Here is a 22,082-nt window from a genome sequence, read left to right on the forward strand (position 1 = left end):
ACATACGTTACGTTGATTAGATTAATTATGTACATTTGTCGTAATTTGTACTTCAGTGCTATGTGTTTCAAGCAATAACATCACCCAAAACCTTTGAAATTAGACCGTGGTGGAAAAAGTACTCACATTAGGTAAAAGTAGCAATATTGCAATGTAGAAATACTCTGTTACAAGTAAAAGTCCTGAATTAAAAATGTGCTTGAGTAAAAGTACAAAAGTATTGGTATCTGCACTTAAAGTTGCAAAAGTACTCATTATGCAGAATGTCCCATTTCACAAGTTTTCAAATGCATACAAATCTTTTCAAAATAGCAGATCTACAAGCTCACAATGAGTTGCATGGCGATGCACTGTTGGTTGTAGATCTGCTATTTTCAAATGGCCGAAATGTACAGTATATAGGGCTGAAGTGTTATTACATGTTTTGCATGTAATAACATATTACTTCGTAATAAATGAAAATCTACAAAGTAACTATTAACTAAAAGTTTCAAATAATTGTAGTGGAGTAAAAGTATAATATTTGCCTCTGAGATGAGGTAGATGTAAAAGTACTGAAAATTGGACATACAGTACATTACTTAATAGTTACTTTACACCACTGGTGTGACTACTATGGCTGAATCCCCCCTATGTTTCCAGTGCAGGTTGGTTCGGCCTCGCAGCAGGAGGCTCCGGTTGAAGTGAAAGGGAACTGTGTGGAGCAGCGCCCTGCTAGCAGCTTCTCTACATAGAGCTGTGACACAGCCATCTGCTGCATGCTGCACACTGACACTCAAATGACAGCGAACCCACAGTTATAACCGTGTTATAACGGCCGGGTAGTAGACATTGTTGTTGTTGCCACTGTTGCTGCTCGATCGCACTGGGACGTGATGCTCTTCTCACCCGGACCCGGCAGCGTTACTTAGCACTGGGCTCGGTGTAGCTAACGTACGTTACATGACCGTTGGTTGACTTGCTCCCCCGGTTCTGTTCTGTTGGGGCTCTGGTCTGCTCTGCTCTGCAACTTAACAGGTGACTTGAGGCTCTGAGATCATCTCACCAGTGGTGGGGAAAGTCTCTCTTTCTCTCTTTTTTTTTTACTCAAGTAAAAGTATCAATACTGCAATATAGAAATACTCTGTTAAAAGTAAAAGTCCAGAATTCAAAATTGAAAGTACTGTAGTCCTGTCCCATTTCACAAGTTGTCATATGTGTAAAATATATTAAAAACCTTTGAAAATAGCAGATCGGCTATTTTCAAATGGCAGAAATGTATATGGGCTGATTGAAGTGAGTAATGTATGTTTTGTAATAATCAAAATCTACAAAGTAATTAGTAACAACGATTTCCATATAATTGTAGTGGAGTAAAAGTACAATATTTGCCTCTGAGATGTAGTGAAGTAGAAGTAAAAGTACAGAAAATTGGAAATACTGCAGTAAAGTAAAAATACCTCAAAATTGTACTTAAGTTCAGTAATTGGGTAAATGTACTTAATTACTTTCCACCACTGCTCACTGCTACTGGTTCTGGTTTAAACTTGATCTGCAGATACTTGGAGACTTCACTCTGTTTTGCCTGTTACCAATATCTCTAGACTGAGTCTAAACTGACACAGACCATATGTCACCCAGGATTTAGACTTATTGCAAAGGGATCGTGTTTTTTCTTTAAAGTTACATCTGCAGGGTTCTCCAACGTTCAGCATGGAGGCATCACAATTATGAATTATACCCGGCTAAATGCTTATGTGGACATTCTCTATTAGTATATGGCAGTTATTGGTCCTCCCACTTGGAAGGAAGAACACTTTGCCTGTACTCACCTGCTCCACAGGTATTCAAAGCTAGTTTTTCGAGTACCGCTTGGCAAGTGGAATAGTCCAGTGGACGATTTAGACAGAATAACTCATACAGGGCGTAGTTACAGCACTTAAAAGTTTTCCATAATAGCTAAAGTTATTGTTTGTTTACAACAGGTGGTGACGTCTTGCTGCCTGCAGTGACAAGACAACAGTAGGTTTGAACCATTCCTTTAGCAGGCGCCCTAGTGAAGAAGACACTATGGATTGGGGCGAGAAATCGACAGCAGACCTCATGAGCACGTATGTGTCCAAAGAACCTGGCTATCACGTACCGAAGGAGGGATGGAGGATCTGCCTGGCGCACGAGTTCAAAGAGAAGAGAAAGCCCTTTCAAGCAAAAGATGTCTCTCTGTCCAACATCCTGGAGCACATTGGCCTTGGACTCAGGTAATAGCAGACGTTCACTCACTAGGGCTGTCTGTTGACTGTTGGTATTGGTATTGGTGGTATTTAACACATTAAGACCTGAGGCCGATTGTACAAAATGTCTTCTAAATCCTAACAGTTTTTTGAAAAAACCTATGTTGCTACATCAGTGGTTTTCAAACCTTTTCATGTCAAGGACCCCCAAAATGATATGTATTTGGCCGTGGACCCCCATCTCCAAATATCTTGTTCCAGGGACCCCCAGAAGCAAAGATTTGAGTTCCAAATGTTTGCTTAAAAATATATATATTCAAAGATTTGCAAAAAGTTTCACGATTTTTAAAAAATAGCAGAACTACAAGCTCGTAGCGCGGCACTCTGTGCCGCGCTATGAGCTTGTATATCTGCTATTTTTGAATAGCCAAAGAAATCTAAAATGACACAGGTACTTCCCTGGTCTTAATGTGTTAACCACTTAGCATCTGTATTCTGGGGGAAACCATTGCAGCAAAGATACTGTATGTATGTAGCGTGAAAACAGAAAAGTCACTAGTATCGAGCCCTGAGGGACTCCAGTCAACCAAGTATAGGGTTTAAGTGGTTAATATGCTGTTGCAAACTGCTGTGCTACTATAACCAATGTTACCATGGAAGAGGAGCTGGTGAGTTGGGGCTTCTAGTCTAGTGTCATGTGTCTCAGCACACACCTGAGAGCGGGTGTGAAATGTAATCCTACCTCTACTGTATGTGAGTGAGTCTGACACAATATGGCCCCAAAACTTGTTTTTCTTTTCTTAAAGCTGAACTGCTATACACATAATGTGTCAGGAAACACAACTGCTGTTTTGTATAACTTTGTATTTATTCATTTTAACTAATATACTTCATCCATCTCCCCACACCCCTACAACTCTTTTTGCATTTGGGATGAGAAATAATCCATACAGGAAGTATAGCCTTAGAATTTACATTTTGCCATGCAGCCAACAACATCCTCTATTATCTCAGCTGTACCTTAGTATAAGGATAAAGAGCCTTTGATTTGTTCATTACATATTAACAAATACTATACATGGCAGACTTAATAGCTTAAACCCTGTGGATCCCATAACACCAGAGTAAATAGTTTGTTCAAAGGTGTGGCTCTATCAACATAAACAGATTACCTCAAAAGATTCCACAGTCAGTCACCATGGCAATACTTGTTAATCATTGTCATGGTAGATATAGTTGAGTTAGTGCTACAGCAATGATATTGTGAATGGCATTGTCAATGCAGCAGTAGTTGGCCTGCTACCAGTCAGAGCCCTAAAGATTTAACCAGTGACTCAGCTACATCAATGTAGCCATGATGGGCCTATCACTTTTAGAAATGTGATCATCACACTGATATAAAAACAAACAATCATAACAAGAAGATAGAGAGAGAGAGGGGGGGGGGGGGGGGGGGGTAATGCATCCAGTGCATAATGGTGTGTGATGGGAAATGTAAGCTTATCATATAAATACAATCATATTGTATTGTCAAGGGCTTCTGGAGAAACTAAACATCTCAGTTGCTTTTCAGTTATATCCTGGAGTTTTATTTTATTTGTCCAATTATTATAATTATTTCTAGGCTTGAGGACTTTGTGATATCTAGAGATAATGTTCAATTGAATATGTACACAATACACGGACAGAAAATACATTCTACATATTGTTGTTTGTACATGTCTTTAAATTCAGTAGCATTAATGGATGCAACAGTTAATCAAACTAATTGACTTTGACATAATCGATTACAATTCTTTCACAAAAAAAACCTGCGCTTCATTATTATTCGATTAATCTAAAAAGTAATTGATAGAATAATCGCTAAGATAATAATCCATTGTTGCAGCCCTAATCTGGACTTTGTATGTAGTCCAATCAATGGCAGTTCTAACACATTGTGTTCATATATAATGATTATTATGTATGAATTTTAAGTCCAAGTCTGTAATCTAGATCAGTGTTAGGCAACAGGCGGCCGGTGGGCCAAAACTAAGCGATAATATCTGGCTCAACAAATTATTCTGTAAATAACTTACAATATCTGACTGACAGTCCCACAAATGTAGGATATTGACAGCATTGGCTTTGCATTGATAAAACCAAGTAGGATGAACGCATTGTTCTATTTCCTTTCTTTGAATATTATGTTTTCACTGTCAACTTGCCTCTGTAGACTTTTGGATGAAAAACTCTCATGTTTAAAAAACAAACCAAAAATGTGTTTTGCATGCCTTAAACAATACATTGTTTCTCTCTGTTCTAAGACGAGACCTTGAACCAAGAAAGAGCTCTAGTTTGAAAAGGAGTATGACTGTTTGTTTCCTGATAAAATGTTCTTTTTAAACATTTTGATGAACTAAACATCCTCCAAGTGCCACATTCAAGGTGACCTGCACAAAATGATTCCACAAGCAATTCTTGTATGCACCTGTAACATTTGATTCTACTCACATTTCTATACGCATGTTCTAGGTCCTAAATTAGCCATAGATTGTGTTCTTTCCCACCATCTAACTTACCTTCTGACCCCTGATCTAGATAGCATGTTATTTAGAGAGATGTTCTTGGTTGACGTGTGATCCTAGTTTACTGAGGCACTACACTGTCTCTCTGCATTTGACATATGTGTACCTTGCTTATTGTAAGTTGCTCTGGTTCAGAGAGTGCTAAATGCCTAAATTGTAAGTCACGCCACAATTTGTGCAGTTGATAGAGTGAGTGGGAGAGAGAAGAAGAACAGGACTGAGTGAGAACTGGAACTACTCCCACAGCTACAAACATTTCTAGAGGAAACCCTCCACTATCTTCACTGGACAGACTCGGTACAACGTCCGTAGCATTCACAATCGCAGTGAGACGAGACTACTACGATGTCATAAACACATTAGATCTTGAAGTTGATCCAGAAGATCTGGCAGATATTCAAAGGTTCTAAACGAGAGCAACGGCTCTATCCAGAGACTATCAATGGTTTACTTGGCACAGCTTCAAACAACACATGGTCAAAAGCAATCCCATTCATCTCTTGATCCCCTATAATAAAGCTGGAGTGGTTGGCCACAATGGCATGCCTCTATGACCGAGCTTTCCAATGCCAGTCATACAAAACCGTTGCATTGTTACTATTGTAACGAAAAGATAAACGCAGCTCTCTTCTTATACTTTGGAAATATTACTTTTACAGCACTTTTCTGCTTTGCATACAACATTATCTGCACCAGTGTTGCAGTTGATTATACTGCTGTGCTCATTGTACTCGACTGGTTATGAACGACAGCTAAACGCTTGTAGTGTAAAGGTAATTACTGGCACTGCAGCCTGTATGTGCCCATGTTATAGTCTACATGAATTAGTCAATCAAAAATAAATAATCCATTGATGTCCCTCTTCATGGCATTTCTGTTACGATACTGTATTTGTCTCCTCTACATACTGATACTGCACTGAAACTGGTTTGAATACTGTTCCTTTCTTTACCTCCTGTATCTGCACTGTGTTTCTTACTGCTGTACTGCCATTGGCAACTGAATTTCCCCTGCGGGATCAATAAAAATGTATCTATCTTGGCACAAACAGCAGATAAGGCAGCCTATTAGGTTCAGACCTCACCCAGAATAACGTTGGCTTGTTTTTGCCCTATTGCAGCACACCCTGATCATTAGTTCACGTGAAGACCATGGTGTGGTAGTCTCTGTGACATGTGCACAAACAAGCACCCGTCCACTGGATGTGCCACTTTGACCCCACGCAGCACGACAAACAATTCCTGCCTTTATCTAGCTGTCCCACAGATTCTCTCTTGTCTCTCTATTCCTTTTTGTATGTATGCATGTGTGTGTGAACTGTATGCTGCTGGCTCTAGCTTTAGTTCAGAGTGCTACATGCATTTAAACAGCTGTGGCTGCATTTCTACTTTAACAGTGTATGAATAGACACAGGAAGAGGTTAGAGAAGAGAGCTTGCTTTCAAAGAGCATCTGTGTGATGCTACATTATGCGTTAATTTGCAATGTCAGTTAGCCCATAAAAGTAATGAGAGCATCCCTAATTGTAACCGGCACATGACCAATTCGCTTCTAACCTCGTTCCCAGTTTTATCTCCTTCTCACGAGGAGACAATTCCTGGAAAATAACTAGCTTACTGCTTAAAGTATCTAACCGGAAGTACAGGAAGTACAAGGTTACATGTTGTCCAGCCTACCGGAATGATCTGTTGCCCTGTTCTTCCAGGTAGACACTTTAGGCATTAGTTCTTGTCCAGCCTAGTTCGCATATTGTGTTTCCTGAGTCAATGTGCCGTCAGAAACTGAAACGAGTGTGGAGTGTCCAGTCTGTCGTTCACTCTCTGTGTGAAGTGTCCAATAGTTAAGTGTTTCCCAAACGGTGGGTTGCGAAGCCATTTTTGTGGGTTGCAAGAAAATACTTTCTTTTACACTAGTTTTTTAATTATTATGATTTCACAAATGTACAATTTTCCATAAGTTAAAAGAAAATTCAAACATTTTTCAAAAGAATTCCATGAAAAAATCCATGAATGAGAGGAGGAAAAATACTTTTAAGAAATAGATCTACAAGCTCTCTCACAACACGTCGCATCACGACGTGTTGTGAGCCTGTAGATCTGCTATTTTCACTAGTTTGAGTCCTGGGGAGACAAAATTGTATTTTTTGGGTCTCGAGCTAAAATGTTTGGGAACCACTGCAATAGCACCTACATCCAAAACCTTGTTTTGTTCAGTGATTGTTTCTATCAGTTTGGGTTCTCTCTCCAATGTTGTGAAAACCTTGTGAAAAAAATGAAGTATCAAGCAAACATTTGTAACTTGTTATAACAGGAAGTGACCCAAAGTAATCGGATCACATGTGTCTGTTTGTGCCAGGTATCTGAAATGGTGGTACAAGAAGACCCAGGTGGAAAAGAAGGCTCCCTTCATTGACATGTTCCGCGCTCTGCCTTTGCGTCAGATATATGGTAGGTGTTTTTAGCCAAGAGTACATTGTAGCATCTAGCATGATCTGTTGCCGGACACACATCACGCCTTGCTAGTCTTTGAATGCATAAAGTCCATTATTTGTTCAGTCCTCTACTTTTTCTTTGGTACAACAACTATGCAGGCGCTCCCCTTGGAGGCATTGGGGGAGGCACCATCACCAGAGGTTGGAGGGGGGAGTTCTGCCGATGGCAAATGAACCCAGGGATGTACCACTACAAAACCGTCATAGCTAACCAGGTACGTAGTAAATGGTGCATTTATTTTGCGTCTTTCTCCAAAGCGCTTTACAATGTGCATTACATTCACCTATTCTCACACACATATTCACCACCAATGGCGGCGTTAACCATGCAAGGCCAGGCACCAATCTGCTCATTGGGAGCAGTTGGAGGTTATGTGTCTTGCTCAATGACACTTTGACACTAAGCCGTAAGGAGCCGGGGTTTGAACCGGGAACCTTTTGATTCCCAAGCGACTGCTCAACCTCCTGAGCCACTGCCACATCCATCATTAACCACTGTTGTCGTTATAGTTGTCAGTGTGGACTCTGGCATCCATTTGAGTTGGAACGATTTTAAAAACAATATATTTATAGTTAGGGCTTGGTGTGGACAGCCCATAAGTGTCTGAAAGACAAATGTTTGTGGCTTTATGGATCCGGGATGATTTTCAGACCTCATTTGAATCTACAAACAAAACAACACCCATTCAGTCAAGATCCCGACGGCCTTTGCTGTATGTCACTCCCCATCTCTCTCCCCATTTCCTGTCAGACGTTTTTGTCAAATAAAGGAGAAAAAAAGATGTCTTTACAACCGCAGTGACAATGCACAGTGTAAACAATTAAAAACGTGTACACTGTAACATGGAGGGGGGAAAAGCTGACTGTCCGGAAAAAAATACATTTTCTAAAGACAAGTATGTAGTCCAGTGGGACTACATGCGAACTGCAAACACGTGTCACTGACTCATTATTGATACAACCCAACCAACGCCTACAAATAGACATATATCACTGTCACATTGTTGCTACAACCCAAAAAACACATAACAAATAGACATGCGTATGTCACTGTCACAACAAATGTTAAAAAGAATTGAAAGAAAAAAAAACACTTTATTAAATGTTGTCAACGATGTCACATTGCGACACGCATGTAGATCGGCTATTTTCATTATTTGTCACATAACAAAGCATATAGGGGTTAAGAACATTTATTTTACAAATTGCACCCTGCAAATGAACACGGGTAAAAGAAAAATCTACTTGCGCATCCTCCATCTCTCTCTAGTTCACGGTGTGTCTACGTCGCGGCGGTCAGACGGTCTACCAGCAGGTGCTGTCGGTAGAGCGCCCCCCTACGCTGCAGGGCTGGAACTGGGGCTACTGCGGGGAGTATGCCTTCTACCATGCCCTGTACCCCCGCGCCTGGACCGTATACCACCTGCCCGGACAGAACGTCACCCTTACCTGCAGACAGGTTTCCCCCGTCATCCCACACGACTATCAGGTAATGCAAAATAAAAGCACATTCCAGCAGGTATAACGTATCCCACTGACCCCATTCTGGATTGTTTGCCTTCCTTCATTTGGTGTTGTGTTCGAGGGTTTAGCAAGGATGTTCTTCTGTTCAATCCATTATTCTCTTGCCTTGCATACGTAGTGAAAAAGATTCTGACATGGGCCTTAACAATATTGAATAAAATACTTCATACTAAACGGTTTTGTCCGTTTTCCCCTTTAAGCACTCTTTCTCCTCACACGACACACACACACAACACATTTTAAACACATTATTTTACAAATAAGCCCAGTTTGTTTTGTCTCTCCCTGCTCTATTTACTGCTTATAATGTTTTTGGTAAATTGTGCAAATAAAGTTTAAAGAAGAAAATCATCTGACTCTAACTCTTTCTCTCATGCTTAAATATCTCTCTCTGCCTGCCTGTCTTTCTCACTCTTTCTTTCTCTGTCTCTGTCTGTCTCTCTGTTGGTCTGTCTGTCTCTGTCTGTCTATCTTTCCTTCTCTCTCTCTCTCTCTCTCTCTCTCTCGCTCTCTCACCCCCTCCCTCAGGACTCCAGCCTCCCAGTGGCAGTGTTTGTGTGGGACATAGAGAACAGGAATGACTATGCTCTGGATGTGTCCATCATGTTCACTGTGGTCAATGGGTCGGGCCACAAGGACGACAAGGGAGGTGGGCACTGGAACGAACCATTCCACCTAGAGAAGGAGGGGGAGGCCGTGTCCGGGGTCTTGCTGCACCACTGCCCTTCAGTGAACCCTTACACTCTGTGCGTGGCGGCACGAGAACAGGTTGGACATTGGCTTAGTTGCCTGTGTAGATTTGAAAATTCAAGAACGCATTGCACCAGTGCTTTACTGAGGAATTACCTTGAGATTTAGGATCTATACTGTAGCTTCAGATATTTTGAAAGAGCTTAGAGCTCATTAAACATTGTGCTGACTACTGCTTACTGTGTGTGTGTGTGTGTGTGTGTGTGTGTGTGTGTGTGTGTGTGTGTGTGTGTGTGTGTGTGTGTGTGTGTGTGTGTGTGTGTGTGTGTGTGTGTGTGTGTGTGTGTGTGTGTGTGTGTGTGTGTGTGTGTGTGTGTGTGTGTGTGTGTGTGTGTGTGTGTGTGTGTGTGTGTGTGCGCGTGTGCGCGTGCGTGCGTGCGTGCGTGCGTGTGTGTACGCACCATTATGCATCTTAACAGCCTGACCGGGAGATCAGTCACCAGACAGCATTCAGTCCAAAGGGAACCTGTGGAGGCCTGTGGACTGACCTTATCAAAGATGGACGGCTGGACTCACCTACCGGTCAGTGTCCAACGACAGTCTGCAGAAGGCACAGAACGGACATGGATATGTGAACAGAATTGAATGGATTCTTTAGTAGTTGTTGGACTTGAACACAGCGTAGCTGTAAAAGAATCTAACATGAACACGTGGCATTGTGAAATGAAAGAAGAATAAATGATAAGCATGCCTCGACAGATAGCATACCATTCCCTTTCACAATCATAGTCATACCTTCTGGGCTGAAACTATTGATTATTTTATTATTCTATCGATTACTTTTTCGATTAACTGAATAATCTTGAAATACGTTTTTTTTTATGTTTAACATGTATACGGTTTATCAACAAATTTACACAAAATAAAATCAGATTTTTATAATGAACTAAATCTTCGTCTGATTAACCTTAACCACTTAAGCCCTATTTTATACTTCGTCCTACAACAGTATCATGCAAAAGTAGCAGATCGACAAGCTTACAACGTGTCGCATTGCGATGCATTGTGAGCTTGTAGATCTGCTATTTTCATTGATTGTATTTTATAATCAATTAAATTGATTAGTTCTGTTGCACCCCTAATATCTTCCTCTTTCTGCTAACCCTAGGCTCCAGCCCACCCACCCCTAAGGGAGAGACGGTGGCAGCAGCCCTGGCTACTGCTTGCTCAGTACCTGCACAGGGGCACAATGCCCTGGAGTTCAGCCTGTCTTGGGACATGCCCAAGATCACCTTCGGTTCCAGGGAACGGGTGCACGTCAGGTAGCCTTCAGTATAAGTCACCAAAGTGCAAGTCTGACTTAGTCAAATTATGTACAATTTAAATGGGTGGGTGATTGATTGATTGAATACTTTGTTAGCAGTTTGCAACAAAAAGCACAGTAAAGAACAGTTCAATACAAGTTCTGCTAAGAGGATTTTAAAACCAAGAAAGCCTATAGCTTGTTTCCATTGGGGTCCTTTGTACTCAATTCATCGAAACATTTAATGACAGACAAATATACAATACTATGCAAAACATCATATAAACGTTAGAAATCAGTTAGAAATCAAAAAGAAAAATATGAACAATAAACAGTTCCCTCTCCCTTCCTTTTTTGTACAGAGGTGTTACTCTCGCTATTTTGAAATCATGGGGGACATCTGTAGTGTTGCAACACAACTTGTTGGAAAACAATTAATTCATTGCTCTGCAGTGTTCACTCCACCACAGACATTTTGCGAATAAGAAAACTTTGGAAATAAGACTGAATTCAGCATAACATGCTGGATGCCTGGCAGTCACATTCCTCAGATGGACGTAATTGGTGTAATTTGGTGTGATGCAATTGGACACTTACTTAATAACCATAGAGCACTCACCACGCACACAAACAAAATCTGATTTTGAAAAAAGGCATTCAATGGTGATAGTTTAACAGATACCTCTTTCTTTCATAAAGAAAACCCACCAATAGCTAATATCTAATACCAGCTACCAACCAGAGTGTAGAAATGCTCTGCTAGTATCATGATAACAATGCTAGCATCAGCTTCTCACACTTCTATTCACAGGAGATACACCCGTTACTTTGGGACACAGGGCGACGCATCTCCCTCACTCAGTCACTACGCCTTAACACACTACAGACAATGGGAGAGAAGCATCGAGGAGTGGCAGAGGCCCATACTGGAAGACAGGTATGCCGTGATGGAAAATGAATACAGTAGTAGTAGTAATATAGTATACGGTAATCGTTTATTTTCTATGCTCATTATGTTGCCTTTGCAGACAGAAGCCATGTCTGCTGTAGTTGGTTCTCTCTTATCTTTTACCTCACTACAATTATTTGAAAATTTGAGTTACTTTGTAGATTTTGATTATTATTACAAACCAGTAACCACTTCAGCCCTATAAAAAATTTCGACCATTTGAAAATAGCAGATCTACAAGCTCACAATGTGACGCGATGCGAAGCATTGTGAGCTTATAATAAGTAGATCGGGAGTGGCTTATTGTCAGTATCAGCCGATAACATGTGGGAGTCTGTCCCCGGTACAATGCGCTAGACCCCTGGGAGATGGATTGCTAATTCTGGACTTTTACTATTTCTACATTGCAGTATTGATACTTTTACTCAAGTAAAACATGTGAGTACTTTCCCCACCACTGCCTATCTCTCTACTTTAGTAGCTCTTTTCACCTTTTGTTTGTAAATGTTCTTTGGTGCCGTAGCTCTCTCCCCTCCTGGTACAAGTCGGCCCTGTTCAATGAGCTGTACTTTGTGGTGGACGGAGGGACGGTGTGGACGGAGCTCCCAGAGGACAGTGATGTGAGCGGTGGGGTACGAAGCGAGGATGGCGGTCTGCCTGCCCAGCCTTCTGTCGTCAAGGAGTATGGACGCTTTGCCTACCTAGAGGGTGAGTGGCAAGGAAATAGCCCTTACACAAGACATAGCAGTTTATCGTGTAGCTGAGTTGCTCTAAACTTATTATGCGAGCAAATGTTATGTGCAGTGGTCATCACCATGCCAGCTGGGGGACATTTTTATCAATATATTTTTTTTGTCACAGACAAACAAAATAACTGGTCAATAATTTTACCAGAAACACAAATGACTAGCCCTAAACGTAAACTAATGGACTCGTAATGTGCCATAGTGTCTATACCAGTAGTATCATTTTGGGCATGAGATCTATTTAGCCACTGCCTTTTCATCTCATAGATCGCTAATTCAAATAATGCAAAGAGAATAAGTCAATAGTTTAATATGAATGAAAAAAAGATAAATTATGAAAAAAGTGTAAACAATAATACAAAAAATATTTATGAGACTTGAAATCGATTGCGCTTGAATTGATCTTTTTGTATAGAAAAACATTGTTGAAATTTCAGTTCCTAAGGTTATTTATTTTTCTCATTTCCCTGTCTGCTGGAAATGTTTAGTCAAATGGTTTGTCCGCAAGTGTCTTTCCAAGTTCCCTTTCTTCACCATCAGGTTGCTCAGATTATGGAAAACAACAAAATAAGCTATCATAATTATGCAGACGATAAACAAATATGCACCTATGTACCTATGTATGGTACACCAATACATATGGCTGAGATTTCAGTTCCTTATTTATTTTTCTCAGTTCTATGTCTGCTGGAAAGCTCTAGTCAAATGATTTGTGGTTTGTCAGAAAGTGTCTGCAGATGATACACAAATCTACATAACCATTATCACTAGAGGACTATGGTCCAATACAAACACTGAGTAAATGCATTGAACAAATCAACAATTGGATGTGCCATAATGTTCTTCAATTAAACAAAGGCAAAACTGAAATAATCGTTTTTTAAACACCTCTAGCCAAGTCAAAAACCTTGTTGTAGTGACAGTCATGGACTTAGACACTTAGACACATTTTAACACATTCCACGACAGAGTTTAATATCATAATGTACTTACCAGTGCCAGCGATTTATTGTTGTTTTTTAGTTTTTTTCACGTCGCCACAGACCTCGCTAAATACCTTAAGATCGCGCGTTAAACTGTTTGTAGACACACAGGGTAGCTGTGTGAGTGGCCCAGAGAAGACCGTTTCAATCGGCGACATTCCATTTTGCAGTTGTCGCGTTTTTTGTTAAACAGCGCTCAGCGAGGAGAAAAAAAACTCAGAGATAATGGTGGATTAGGGGAAGAAGTGTGCGCACGCACGCACACACACACACACACACACACACACACACACACACACACACACACACACACACACACACACACACACACACACACACACACACACACACACACCAGAATTCTTAGTTGACTCATTTGCTGACTGCATATGCTATATTGCTGAATATATATATATACTGTACCAAAATGATTAATCAACTACAAAGTCTTGGTTGGCTAAGACCAAACCAACTGATTAATCAACAATGACGGGACAGCCCTAATCAAAAAGGCATATCCACTTTGAAACAAGTCGATATCTCAATTGTTGGGTGAATGCTTGCTGAATGTTAATGGTCAAGTTTGATCCCCTGTACTGATGCCAATATGTCTTGCGTCTCAGGTCAGGAGTACAGGATGTACAACACATATGACGTGCACTTCTACGCATCCTTTGCACTCATCATGCTGTGGCCCAAACTGGCCTTGAGCCTGCAGTATGACATTGGTGAGTGGAAGGCTGTTTTCTGAGTGGTTTGACACGTTAAATAATGTGATTATTAGAAATCGGAATCAGTATCAGAATCTTAGAAAGGGGAAATGTTTGCAGTGACAGGTTCTTGGTTTTGACTGAATGTTGGGGTTTTTAAAACGCCATTCTATCCTCCCTCTGTTTCCAAGCGGGCAGCGTGGTTCAGCATGATCCCACTGAGAGGCTTCATCTGATGAGTGGCCGCTATTCTTCCGTCAAGGCCAAAAATGTGGTTCCTCATGACATAGGAGACCCAGGTATGAGAGTAAGCCGTTCTTAAAGCACCACTATTCACGTATCAATGGAATTATTCCCAACAGGAAGTTTAGAAAGAACATCGTTAGCTGCCTAAAACCTACTTCAAAAGGCAGACATAAAATAAATAAGATGAATCCATTAAAACCGGGAAAGCATCTGTGTCTTTTTAAATTTTAGCGTTGGCTATTCAAAAATAGAAGATATACAAGCTCATAGCGCGTCATTTCGTGCCACACTATGAGCTTGTAGATCTGCTATTTTTGAAAAATTGTGAAAATTTGTGCAAATCTTGGCAAATATATTTTTAAGCGCCCATTTTCAACTCAAATCTTTGCTTATGGGGGTCCCTGGAACAAAATATGTTCCAGGGACGGGGGTCCGCGGCAAAACAACAATTTTGGGGGTCCTTGACTTGAAAAAGTTTGAGTATGTTTTTTCAGAAAACTGTTAGGATTTAGAAGACATTTGTTGGAATCGGCCTCAGGTCTTAATAGGTCAAAGTTGTCTTTTGAGAACAAACCTGTGCCCCTTTCCTCAGATGATGAGCCATGGCAGAGGGTCAATGCTTACCTCATCCATGACACTGCAGACTGGAAAGACCTGAACCTGAAGTTTGTCCTGCAGGTGTACAGGGACTTCCATCTCACACAAGACTCCCAGTACCTCAAAGACATGTGGCCTATCTGTCAGGTGGGATAAACTGAACAGTAATGTACCTTTTATGTCAGTGGTTCTCAGCCTGTGGGCCGGGACCTCAGGGGGGTCGCCAGATGACAATTTAAGGACTTTTAAGACCTTTTTAATACCTCAAGAAAAGAAAACCTCAAGAAAAGAAAAATACCATTACTGCAATAAAAGTAATCAAACTATACTATAAAAACTGGTCAAACATTGGCCAAATTGTCAAATAATATAAGAAATAGACACAAATTGTGAAAATAGCCGGCTATTTTAACAATATTTATCTGTGGAACCGAGTTAAACAAAATGTAATGCCTCACTATTGCTTTATGTAATGCAGGGGTTTGAGCACAGATAAATGCAAGTGGAAATGACCACATAAGGGTGGCACTAGAGGCCATTTAGTAGGGTTCATCCTCCAGGTAGCATGAAGGTGCACAGCTAATTCCATGTCAATCCTTAGAAGGGAGATATCTCATTCGGGCAGTGTTGTTTGACAGACCGACATTGCCATCCTTAGATCCCCACAGCTGGTGTGGCTGAAAACAGAACATTATAATACTAAGGGCTGACCAATAGATATGTGCGTTACCTGCTCAGATACTGTACCTGTTCTTATTGGCTTCCTTGTGGTTGTTCCTCCAGGCTGTGATGGAGTCAGAGATGAAGTTTGACCTAGACGGTGACGGACTAATAGAGAACTCGGGCTACGCTGACCAGACATATGATGGCTGGACCGTTACTGGACCCAGGTGAGGTTTAAATAGGACTCTTGACTGCACCCAGGTGAGGTTTAAATAGGACTGTTAATGGACCCAGGTGAGGTTTAAAGAGGAATCTGTATGGACAACACAACTGGACAGAGGAATGAATGTACATTTTACCCAACCTGACCCTCAGACTAACTAACTAAACATCTCAGTGTCATGAATTATATACTGATACACACTAAATAAGAATAAAAGGAGCAACTTAATACACTCCAATTTAAAAACCCTTAATTCACATAATGCCATAAACAAGGTGAAAGAGGGGACTATGTTTTTTTACTATGGTTTACCATTTCACACAAGCTTATGAAGTGTTAGAGAGAGAGAGAGAGAGAGAGAGAGATGGCAAGAGCAGGACTGCTAAATGCAAGAAGCATGACTCAAGTTTTCCCACAGTGACAAAAACAAAGCAAAAAATGCAGGAAAAGGTCTTGGTCCATGATGAGTTATTTGTAACTGTTTGTCTGGCTCTATGCAGGGAGCTGAGCCTGTGTTCAAAGGTTATATCAAACACTGCAAGGCCTGGGCTTCTCAAGACACACTTCCTCTTTATAGCCCTGTTGAGCCGGTCGGATTAATGTTAAGGAGAGTGGACACAGACCCCCACCCTACATGTACTTGCACGCATTCACCTTATGTTTAGAGCCAATGCCAGATTTGTGGGTCCGATCCCGATTTTGGCGAATCCTAGACAACAGATTACCAGTGTTCTTTGACTGTAAACGAGTGCATAATATGTTTCTAATTCATTTGAAAACCTTAGATTTGATCAAAGTTAACCTTTGAGAACATTGAATTTATAAGCAATCAAATAAATAGAAAATAAACACAAATACTTTTTTTATGGATTAACCTCTTTAAGTATATATTAGACTTCAATATATGAAAAGAACATTTAACTTTAATTATACAATGACAAGCAAACAGGTAAATATAGAATACACATACAAACTGAACATTATTTTATTTAACCAAAAATGTAAAAAGTTGAAAACTCGAGAAGATTTATCAGAGTGATGAAAGTGGTTAAAAAAAATCGGGCTCTAGTTTATTTAGACAAGTGTAGATGCAGAGGGCTCAAAGCTGCGAATGTAACCCCCTCCCATTATATATACGGCAAAGTCTAGACTGACGGAGGCTTTATCCTTTTCTCGGATGTACCTTTTGAAGAAAATGACTGTTTTGTGTTTTTATCCTTTATCTGGCTGATTTAGATCTCTCCAGCTGTTGTATACTTCTCTACTTCTCTGCTCTCTCCATTCTTACTGTAGTGTGGTGCCACCTGTTGGCAGTGATTTGTAAGTTCATGTGATTAGTTTGAATTTGTCTTTTGTGTGTGTCAGTGCATACTGCGGGGGTCTGTGGTTGGCATCGGTGTGTGTGATGTGCAAGATGGCTAAACTGATGGAGGACGAGGCAGCCTACCAGCGCTTCAGAGACATACTGGACAGAGGCAGTGCTGCTTATGACAAGCTGCTGTGGAACGGTAAGTTTATGAGTAAATCTAGATTTTCTTTCCCCCCATTGTTTAATTGGTTTTAGAGACAGCCAGGTTTAATTGACTACTATTCCTACTTGTGTGTAAATGGTTGATAAAGATGGCAAGCTTGAACTGAAAATGGATAAAAGGCAGAGGGCACACCTATGTGGTTGACGACAGGTGGAAAGGACAAAAAAAAAAATCCAACTGCACACAATGAGGAAGGTTCTGCACAATGTCTAGGACTGCAACATTTCGGTCCTTAGACCTGCATCAGGTCTAAGGACCTTCCTCATTGTGTGAAGCTTGAACTGTACAAATAGGGCTTGGTTGACTGAAATCTACTAAGTTCAATTAAACCTACTCTACAACTTTCTTAGACTAAAACCATCATAATGAAAAAAATAGGGCCTATGCGTTTCTTTTGTATATTTTTAACCATCATAATGAAATAGTTAGTTTTCTTTTTAGTATTATTTTTTTTATCTTTTTTAGACTTAAATAAAACATTCTAATTAGCTTATGTTTTCAGGCAAGTACTACAACTATGACAGCAGTGGGAGAGACCTGTCTAACAGCGTCATGTCAGACCAGTGTGCTGGACACTGGTTCCTGAGGGCCTCCGGACTGGGAGAAGGGGAGTTCCAGGTCAGTTATCTAGATAGCTGTGACACATGTTCAATAAATATGGGCTAAAATGTCATCATGAGAGAGCACATGCTGGTGTTCAGTTCAGTGGAGATGACATGCTACAAATCAGTGTGCAACAGATTCAAAGCAGAGCGACTCAATGTAGAAAATGTTGAAGTCTTATTCACAGACATGCTACATTAAATGTAGTTATAAATATATAAAGATATTGCACATTGATACCGTAACAATACTGCTTCAGCGCTAACAAGGGATGTGTGATCCCAGACACTCGCATGCCCTGCTCTCTTCTCTGCTCCTGTGACAGCGATGACTCATAACCCTGCCCTGTCTGTGATAACAGAGGAAGTCATGCATCATCTGGGTTATTATGATATATGGTCATATTCATAGCTTCAGTCAACTCAGTTGTGGAGCCACTACAAAACAAGCAGACAAAAGCACTGTGTTCCATATTAACTACTTGAACCCAAGTGCCCCTATTGAAGGGATATTTCACTATCAAACGTGTTTGGGGTCATTTTAACGTCTACTCTGGCTTTTGTGAGCACCCCAGCCAGTTTTTAAGTTACTTTTTTAAGTATTTACAGATATTTGACCTTCTTTTTATCAGACACGCCCCCTTCCTATACACAAACTATTTTAACCATGATAGACTCATCAAATACACCTGTCCTTGGTTCTGGTGGCTGATATTGTCCTTCTAATACGTGAGGGCCCGTGTTTTTTTTATTGCTTTTTTCATTTATTTTATTATTAATTTTTCATTTTCCAAAAGAATTATAAAAAAAGAAATGAAAAAAGAAATTGAAAAAACGCGGCCTGCTCACGCATTAGAAGGACAATATCAGGCGACCAGAGATCTCCTTCCTGAAGGGGGGTAGACCATTTCTGAAGTTGTACAGCCTCCTGGCAAAGTCGAGACACAGTTGAGTGCACCTCTCTGCGAGGGTGCACACTATGAGGGTGCAGAGAGCCTCTGTGTATCCCGAGTACTTCCGGCTAAGTATGATTTTGCATTTTGAATAAAGGAGGGGGCCATGTATAGACCCCTGATGAATCCCTGTCGCTGAAGTATACAGGGGTTAAGTGGTTAACCACTTAGACGCTGTTTTATACTTAGTCGTATGACAGTGTCCTACAAAATGAGCAAAAATTGCAGATTATAGGCACAACATTAAGAGGACGTTAGATCTGCTGTTTCCTTAGGTCTTATAATACATGCAGCTGGCACTATAAAGACAACGTCAGGAGATACTCTTTTCAAAGGGTAGTGGTCCCAACATTCACTTCCTCTTTCCCAAGGCTTTTCCCCAGGAGAAGATTCGCAGTGCACTGAAGTCGGTCTTTGACTTGAATGTGATGAGTTTCGCTGGAGGCCAGATGGGGGCTGTCAACGGCATGCGTCCTGAAGGAGTGCCTGACCATTCCAGTGTCCAGTCAGATGAGGTCTGGATCGGAGTGGTGTACGGACTGGCAGCCACCATGATCTATGAGGCAAGTGTGTGTTTGTCTGAATATTGGCAATTAAGCTGTAATCCCTCTGTACAGTGACAAAATCACCCTGTCGACAACTGCATTTGATTGAGAATGCTGCTGCTCGAGTCCTTACTAATACCACGAAATGTAACTCCAGTTATTAGATCTTTACACTGGTTCCCTGCATGTCAAAGCATTTTTGATCTTGTGCAATATCATAAACCATCTAGACCTCTAGGTCAAATAAAACCTCTGTTTGCCGCTGGCATTTATTAAGATTTCTTTACTCATTCTTCTTCAATGCAATTTTACTCATATTTTTCTATTACATTTTTACTTTTGTTTTTAATGTCCTTTTATATTGTGTTTTATGCTCTGTGTCCTGAAAAGGTGTTTCCTATTCCTAGGTAGGATAGGTGTTTAACTTTTACTGATTTCAAATGTCCTGCTATGTTTCTCTTGCTTGATGTTTTATGTAAAGCATGTTTAATTGCTATGTGTACATGTGTTAGCTACTCCTGCTACTCTTGACTGTGTGTAAATACAATGTTCACTTCATTGTTCATGTTTACTTTGTAACATGAACACTATAACATTGGTGTTTTGAAGTCTAATCTCTCCCGATGGCTGTTTGTCCTCTCAGGGCATGCTGGAGGAAGGACTTCGTACAGCGGAGGGTTGCTATCGGACCGTGTGGGAGAGACTGGGCATGGCCTTCCAAACACCTGAAGCATACTGTGAAAAGGGCATCTATCGCTCCCTGGCTTACATGAGACCTCTCAGTGTCTGGGCTATCCAGCTTGCCCTGGACTCTTCACGCAAGGACCAAACCAAACAGAATCAGAATGGGATCTCTGACGGGGAACAGGGACACGATTAAGGCTAATTCATACTTTATTGTAATGGTGTGTCGCGAATGACGAGGTTGAATGACAAAGTCTAAATGAGTTTGAGCCCAAGCCTCTAGGCCAGCATGGATAGAGTGACGACTGCAAGGGAACTGACCCAGACAAAAGTTGACCTCTGAACTCTCATGTGGTCTCCCTCAGCTTCTAGCTCAAACCCTTCCATCTTGCATTGCACCTGTGACTGGCTACAGATTTTGAATTAGTAGTTCTCTGGCTTATCCGACCCTATAGTGTTAGTCATATGAGGCTCAAGTCAAAGCTGAGACTAATTTGACAGCTGAATTGGGAATGTTGTTATCAGATGGATGCTGACGAATTTGGGGTGGGTTGCCAAGACAGCATCAATATCATAGCTAGATGTATTGATCATTGTCATTGATCTCATGTTTTATCAAGTATAAACGTCTGTTTGTGTTATGCACAGCCACAGGGCTCCAGTTAAGTACATTATTTCTTAAACACTGTCCACATCAATTGTAATGCTTGCATATTATTCAAAAGTGAATGCAAACTGTATGAGAAGGACTATTGCCTATTACTGTAGCAGCTCATATCATCATTATGACATTTAGGCTCATCTTGGAACTGAAACAGAATGTTTATCTTGAACTTGAAGGATCAAGGTCCCACCTTGGGTCATCTGGGAGACTGACCGAGGTAGTTTTGGATTATTTGTGGGTTTAGAACATAGAAGCTTGAAAAGAAACCTGTTAATTTGAAGATCGTTTTTCCAATGTGAATGCTTTACTGACTGATAATATGTGATGTGTAGTTTAAAATCAAATCTGACATGTACTTTTTCATTTACTTCGCATTTAGTGTCTTTGCGCACATTTGCAGTTATCCATATTCACGTAGCAGTGACATTTAATGTTTTATACAATCCAATATTGTCGAGGACAATGATAGTAAATAAATATAAATAAAAACAATTGTTATTTACAGTTTATTAGTATTATAATATTATATTATGTGGAAGAATCAAACAGGTATGTTTTGAGGAGTGATTAAAAATTGTGGAACTGACTTCTCATTGGTTCAGTATTTAGAAAACCCACAGAAACACCATCAAGATATTTTTGTAAAGTAGAGAAAATAGCACTGTTGTATTAAAAACAATTGAAATATGGAGATAAGAGGCTTCTACCCAACAGCAACGATATCCAGTCATGCCACCTAGTGTGAGTTGACAGCACGAGCCATCGACTGGGTAACGCACACTGTCCACTGGATGGTGACTGTCACTCAATGAGTGACAAATTATTTAATTTTGGATTCATTAAATATATATCTTACCAATTAAGTTGAAACCAAACTGTATGACATACAGTAAATAATTACAAGCCACCTCTGACAGCTGGGGATAAAAATATAATACTGCAGCAACAAGAAACCATTTTAAAACACAGAAATAACTGCATCTTACCATTGAAGGAGCCACAACACAGTTGAAAAATAGCACAGGAAAAAATATAAAATGAATAAACAAATAAAAACAGAAAAAATAAGGTTTGTTTTTTCATGCTTTGTATTTTTCAAAAGTATACTTATTCATTCATTCTGATAAAGACCCTTTGCGGGTTGAAAAGTTAAACTGCAGTGTGCGGACTAGGCTATTTATTTTAACGTACTATTGACCAG

At 40.4% G+C, this 22,082-nt stretch overlaps 1 protein-coding gene across 2 annotated transcripts; it reads left to right on the forward strand.

The window, feature by feature from the left end:
• The first annotated feature begins 663 nt into the window (after positions 1 to 663).
• On the forward strand, positions 664 to 21,467 carry gba2 (glucosidase, beta (bile acid) 2). Of its 2 annotated transcripts, none has more exons than XM_084043371.1 (18): positions 664 to 1,050; positions 1,965 to 2,237; positions 7,132 to 7,223; positions 7,367 to 7,482; positions 8,538 to 8,756; positions 9,320 to 9,559; positions 9,961 to 10,063; positions 10,650 to 10,803; positions 11,596 to 11,721; positions 12,257 to 12,441; positions 14,086 to 14,190; positions 14,364 to 14,471; positions 15,011 to 15,162; positions 15,799 to 15,905; positions 17,267 to 17,409; positions 17,936 to 18,051; positions 19,360 to 19,551; positions 20,177 to 21,467. In XM_084043371.1, the coding sequence occupies exons 2-18, from the start codon at positions 2,050 to 2,052 to the stop codon at positions 20,411 to 20,413; spliced, it is 2,583 nt and encodes an 860-aa protein (XP_083899497.1). In that variant the 5' UTR covers positions 664 to 1,050; positions 1,965 to 2,049; the 3' UTR covers positions 20,414 to 21,467. The 2 variants fall into 2 exon arrangements, with proteins under 2 accessions (XP_083899497.1, XP_083899496.1); XM_084043370.1 differs by having other exon boundaries at positions 664 to 1,017.
• The last annotated feature ends 615 nt before the right edge of the window (positions 21,468 to 22,082 follow it).

The sequence above is a fragment of the Gymnoscopelus microlampas genome (assembly GCF_963454915.1).
Source record: "Gymnoscopelus microlampas genome assembly, chromosome: 19".
Taxonomy (NCBI): Eukaryota; Metazoa; Chordata; class Actinopteri; order Myctophiformes; family Myctophidae; genus Gymnoscopelus; species Gymnoscopelus microlampas.